At 35.7% G+C, this 6146-nt stretch overlaps 1 protein-coding gene across 1 annotated transcript; it reads left to right on the top strand.

Annotated features, from left to right (window-relative positions):
* Positions 1-1083: 1083 nt before the first annotated feature.
* LOC128536110 (transmembrane protein 179) lies at positions 1084-4646 on the top strand. The gene is made up of 4 exons (XM_053510272.1): positions 1084-1420; positions 2235-2372; positions 3020-3098; positions 3261-4646. The coding sequence occupies exons 1-4, from the start codon at positions 1119-1121 to the stop codon at positions 3441-3443; spliced, it is 702 nt and encodes a 233-aa protein (XP_053366247.1). The 5' UTR covers positions 1084-1118; the 3' UTR covers positions 3444-4646.
* Positions 4647-6146: the final 1500 nt, after the last annotated feature.

Here is a 6146-nt window from a genome sequence, read left to right as displayed (position 1 = left end):
TCTGTCATAGACATTTACAACACATGCAGCATCAACAGTGCAAGGCCACCAATGTTGTGGATGACCACAAACTCTTCAGCATCCTACCATGACATGGTCAAATTGTGATTTTTCTTCCACAACTCATCAAAATCAAGGGGCTGGACTGTCATCAACACTCACACACACATTGAACTGCAATGAACACCATTCTATTCTACTCTTTTTGATAATGCTCACTTTTTTTTTGTTAAGTTGGTTCCTAAACACAAAATATTGTGCCCTATTAGAACAAAAATACTGTGTAAGCTGTATTATGGATGCATATTTGGATGCATATCTGTGCTGTTTTATGAAGCACCATGTTCCTGGTGGAACATTGCTTTGCTTCAATATGTATTCTCCTTACTGTATTGTTGAAATGACAGTTAAAAACAAACAAACAGTCAGACAAACAAACAAACAACAAAACCAACCTTGACTTGATATAGCCAAGGGTTTCTATTAAAAAGTTTCTATATAATTTATAGCCAAAGGTTTCTATAATAATAATATAATAATAATAATAAAAATGAAAAAACATGACAATTCCCCCCACACACATTCTGAGTACCGTAAAGGCATATGGTTTACCAAGACTTGAGCTGAGAACTTAAGTGGCCTGCAGAGAACTCACTCTGGCCTCGATCCCACTGAAGGTGATCTGAAACGCCAACTGTGCTCTAGGTCTCTTTGCTGAATTCCAGTGCATGACCTAACAAATAATCATATGTTTGGATGAATCAAATAGAAAGCCCTTTTAGAGGAATGAGGGGTAACATTCTAACAGCCGAGGAGAGCTAAATCAGGAAAGGGATGTTCAAAAGCTCATATAGATGTGTTGGTCAGGTATCCACAAACTTTTAACTAATTGGTGTATTGGGTTAAAACCTGATTAAAAATAACAACAACCAGTATTATCTATTGAAAATACAGTATCCCGTGTGTTAAAGAGTCGCGTCTTTATATATATATATATATATATATATATATATATTTTTTTTTTTTACATGTACTGTCCTCTCCTCTGTTCTTACAAAGAGTGGGACTGCGCATGCGCGGCAGCGGTGGTCAGCTGCTTGAGCGCGAGCCGGGTGAAAATGGCAAAAAACAATTTTATATTCACGCAGTGCGTCTTGTATTTTTTGGCTGTCATCTTCGGGTTTATCGCGGTAGTGCCTCTTTCGGAAAATGCTGAGGACTTCGGAGGGAAATGCTTGCTGTTCACGCGCGGAATGTGGCAGAACGAGAACATCACGGTGTCCAAGCAGCGCTTCATGGTGGAGGAGTGGGGACCGCAGTCCTCCTGCAGCTTCATCACCTTCGTCGGCGTGGCCTCTCTCGTGCTGGCCGCTATTCAGGCCTGGAGACTGCTCTTCCTCATTTGCAAAGGCCATGACGAGTGAGTCCACTCACAATTCCTGCGTTTTTTTTAATCTACTACTCTTAAAATCTGACGGGGTGCAAAGATGCAGTGAGGCTGTTAGGGATGCACGATATAAACTGACAAAACACCGGATAGTGAAACCTTGCAAACGTAAAATGCCTTACAGAATGTTAAAGTACACTGGTGAACATTTAGTTTTAATAAAACCAATTATTTTTGTTTGCTGTGTGTGTGTGTGCGTCTGTGCATACGTGTGTGCGCGCGCGTGTCTGTACCGTGATTCATCAAAACACCCACAGGCACATCTGGAGCATGTGTATAAGTGGTTAAGATGCTCAAAGCACACAATAAAACATTTTTTTTATATTTATTCATGTTGTCAGAAAAGCATTATTGCAAAAAATCCATCATGCAATACTGCTAAATGAACAATGCATTCTACTTTTATAACTGATGCTTATCCATTTTTTGTGGTTGGGTAAAAGATAAAAAAATTACAATACATTAAGTTATTTACAGCATTCATGCCACAACAGATGACGCACCCTTATCAAGCATCAGGGAACATGTATGTGTATGTGTATAGGTTATATGCCATGGCAGCAGGACAGCATCAGACTAATACTGTACATCAGTGACCCTTCCAGAGAACTTAGTGTTCTTATTGTTATTCATAATAACTAAATAAGTCACTAAACACATCTGTTAAAAAATCTATAAATTTCTTTATATATATATATATATATATATATATATATATATATAGTATAGTATAGTATAGTATAGTATAGTCCTGCAGCTTTCTAAACCTTTGCTTGATTTTCCACAGCTCCATATTTAATGCCTTCTTGAATCTGCTGATCAGCTTGTTCGTGGTATGTGCTGTGTTCCTGTCCAGCACCATAGTGACAGTGGGCTTTAACCTGTGGTGCGATGCTATTACTGAGGAAGGCAGCATGCCCAGCAGGTAAAACAGTGAATAAGGTTTTTTTCCCTTTCTTTTAGGGGATAGTGAGAAACGTACATTCAGTGCTGCAATTCAACATAATCATCTTAATTAATCATGAAACTTCATTAATAAAGCTTTTTGTAGTTGACTTTTTTAAATATCCAACATTAAATCTCTAGAATAACGTAACCAAGCCTAAGCTTTTATATCTGGACTAAATGTAGTGCAGTACAGAAGCCAGTGAAGGCAGTGGAGGCAAAGTTTCTGTTTTTTTTCTTTTATAGCCCAGTGCTCAAAAATATTTTTAGGGAGTCCAGCAATGATAAGTATAAAGAAATGTTCTGTTTGAACTCTGGTAAGGTGTTTTAATTGTTTACATTTTTATATTAATGAAGACAAGAGTATGCCTCTTTTTATGTACAACATAAAGGTTGACAAGGCACTGAATCATGTGTGAGTTGCTATCTGGTATTATAATCAGAATTTAAACTGGCCCAGTTTAGCAACAATTTCTTAAAGATTAATCATGTTTTACAGAACACCACTGCAGAAATATGAATATTTCCCATCTTATATTGTGTATTTGAATCAATATTTGAATGCATTCTAAGGACTGTGTCTGTAATACCTATTGTAATACTTTTTCAATTCTTTTTACATTGTAGTTGTGAGGATTTACAGGACACTGATTTGGAGCTGGGGTTGGACAACTCTGCATACTATGACCAATTTGCTATTGCACAAGTAGGTTTGATCTGATCATTTTGTACATAATCAGTAGCTCTTTTATACACCATATTACATACAATATGGTGTATAAAACATTTATATTAGTATTTTACGTACCATATTAAGTGCTTCTTATTTGTTTGAATGCAAAATAAATGTCACTTTGTCCCCCTTTAGTTTGGTCTGTGGGCTGCTTGGTTGACATGGTTGGGTATTACGTTTATGGCCTTCCTGAAGGTCTACCATAACTACCGTCAGGAAGACCTGCTGGACAGCATGATTCATGAGAAGGAGTTCCTGTTGGGCCGTTCCTCACGCCGCTGCTCAGATGTATTTGATAAGAAAAGTCCCATGATCTGATCTGGAAGCATAGAGTACAGTCCGATTATCTGAATGTGATGATTTGCGATGAGACTCAAAACTGACATGCACTGAAATGAATAGTATTTCAAGGTTCTTTTGCCATAGATGTGTTAGACACATACTGTTATGACACCTTCAGCAGAGCCTTTTAACAGCCTGGCTATCATCTGTGGGTTGCCAGTGAAACTTAATTAATTATTGGCGTGTAAGTGTGCAAAAATGCTACTTGCAAGTTTATTCCCAAAATCTAAATTATTAGCTTAATTTTTAGCACTCTTTGTTTAGCGCTATAATGGCAAAAGAAATTTAAATAGTGGCAAATAGAACCTTGGCTCATTTTTGGTCCCAGTCCCTAGAGATTACCACAGCCTTTACAGCTATACAGGGGCTAAAAATGTAAACCCTGTTTTTGCTACAATAAGTAATACATTTTCCACAACTCTATCATTTGCTATTATATTTAATTGTACTTTTACTCTTTTAACCTCAATCTTACATTTTGGTTACAATTATCTGTAATATTATATTATGAATATAATATTATGAATAATTAATTATGTTATAATTCTTAAATTTTGTAGTCTAAGTCTTCATGTAAGGAACTCAGCTAAAAATTAGAAACAGTTTTTCAGTTGGTGTTTTCTATATCCAGTATATAATTTATTTTAGTTTACAGTAGATTATTACCTGGGTTCTGTTCTTACCATTTCACTTTTATCTACAGTATATGTACCGTATATGCGTTTACAGCAAGTGTGATATATGTGAAGACGTGTACAACCATATAGGCAGTTCAATATGAAAATATGTACTGCATTACTCTTGTATCTTTTAACAAAAGATCATTGTTGACTTCGTAATCATACAACATTTTGCAAATGAAACAAAATGTGTATTGAAGCAAAAAACAAACAAAAAAAGGGCATAGATTTGCACATTGCGTAAGCTTTCAGTATTCCTTTTTTCATGTATTTGCCTCATGAATTTTAGCTGCATGCTGCAATAAAAGTGTGTGTCTGCATTTTCAATATAATCAGTTTAAAAATAACCAAATAATTATTTTATAACCTCAGTGGCACATTTTTATTTTTAATGTGTATTAATTTAGAAAATGCATGAATAATGAGTTTGATGATCTTTGCAACCTGCTAGACCTTCATGTTCCATATAAAACATAAATTAAAAACATTCTGTATTTAACAGTGCCTTTTTTTTCTTTGGATGTTTGCAGTTTTGGGTGATGAATCCCCTTGTTATAGGTAATCATAACATCTATTTTCTACTATTTTTTCCAGATATTCAATTTAATATCTGGCCACTATAATCCTGGTGCTATAGGTGATTTTGCCATTTATCTAGCATAAGATTAAAAAAAAACAAAAAAAACATCACACATAATTTAAAATATGAGATAAAAATTAGGATTATACAGTGGCAGGGAAAAGTATGTGAACCTTTTGGAATTTCATGGTTTTCTGCATTAATTTGTTATAAAATGTGATCTGAAGTCATGGGTATTGACAAATATAATGTGCCTAAAATAATAACTAAAAAGAAAAAACAATTCTGATCTTTCATGTCTTTGTTGAACACATTCAGAATGGTAGTGGAAAAAGTAAATGAACCCTTGGAATTAATAACTGGTTGACCGCACTTCTGTAGCTTTTTGTAGCTGTGGTTCAGATCTGCACATCTTTTAAGAGCAATTTGAGGCCTTTCTTCCTGGCAGAACTGCTTTAGCTCTGTTATTTTTTTTGGACGTCTCATGTGTATGGGTCTCTTTAAGTCATTCCATAGCATTTCTATTGGGTTGAGGTCTGGGTTCTGACTTGGCCACTCCAAAAGGCGGATTTAGTTTTTCTGAAGCCATTCTGTTGTGGACTTGCTCTGGTGTTTGGGGTCATTGTGTTGTTGGATCACCCAACTTTTACAGAGTTTCAGCTGACGTACAGTACAGATATTCTCACATTATCTTGAAGAATGTTTTGATACACTTGAGAATTCATCTTTCCCTCAGTGACTGCATGCTGGCCAGGCCCTGATGCAGCAAAGCAGGCTCAAAGCATGATGATTTCATTATGAAATGCAGTGCCCTTTTCATGTCAAATGTAGTGCTGTGTGCTCTTTTTCGACTAGTTAAATCTTAATTTCATCACTCCACAAAACATTTTGCCAACAGTGTTGGGTGTAACGCGTTACAAAGTAACACATTAGAGAACTTGAATGACTTTTTTGATGTAATGTGTAATCTAATGCGTTATGTCCGCCATTTAAATACTCGGTTAATTTGTTTAAAAAAAAATGTAATCCATTTTTCAGACAATTTATGTAATCCGTGAGCCACCAAAGCTGCTTCAGTGTGCCTCAGTATCGATCCTACAAGTCTCTTTAACTAAACTAGGAGGATGCACATCACTCTTCCAGAAATAATCCATTAACTGGCGTTTCAGTGATGGTGTTGGAGAGTGCTACTGTACGTACCTACCATGCTGTCTAAAATCTCCCAGAAGTATTTAAAGTACAGTATATATTTATAGGTACCATTCCTCACAGATGGTTAATAAGTAAATCGAAGAACCAATAATAAAGCATTAATGAATCTTTTAGCTGGATATGCACCCAAAGATGAGGTGTGAATAATAAAAATGTGGCTATAAATACAGGGTTACTTTAAATGTGAAATGAGTGCCCAATATATAT

The sequence above is a fragment of the Clarias gariepinus genome, chromosome 13 (genome assembly GCF_024256425.1).
Source record: "Clarias gariepinus isolate MV-2021 ecotype Netherlands chromosome 13, CGAR_prim_01v2, whole genome shotgun sequence".
Taxonomy (NCBI): Eukaryota; Metazoa; Chordata; class Actinopteri; order Siluriformes; family Clariidae; genus Clarias; species Clarias gariepinus.
This window is presented reverse-complemented; position numbering and strand designations above follow the sequence as displayed.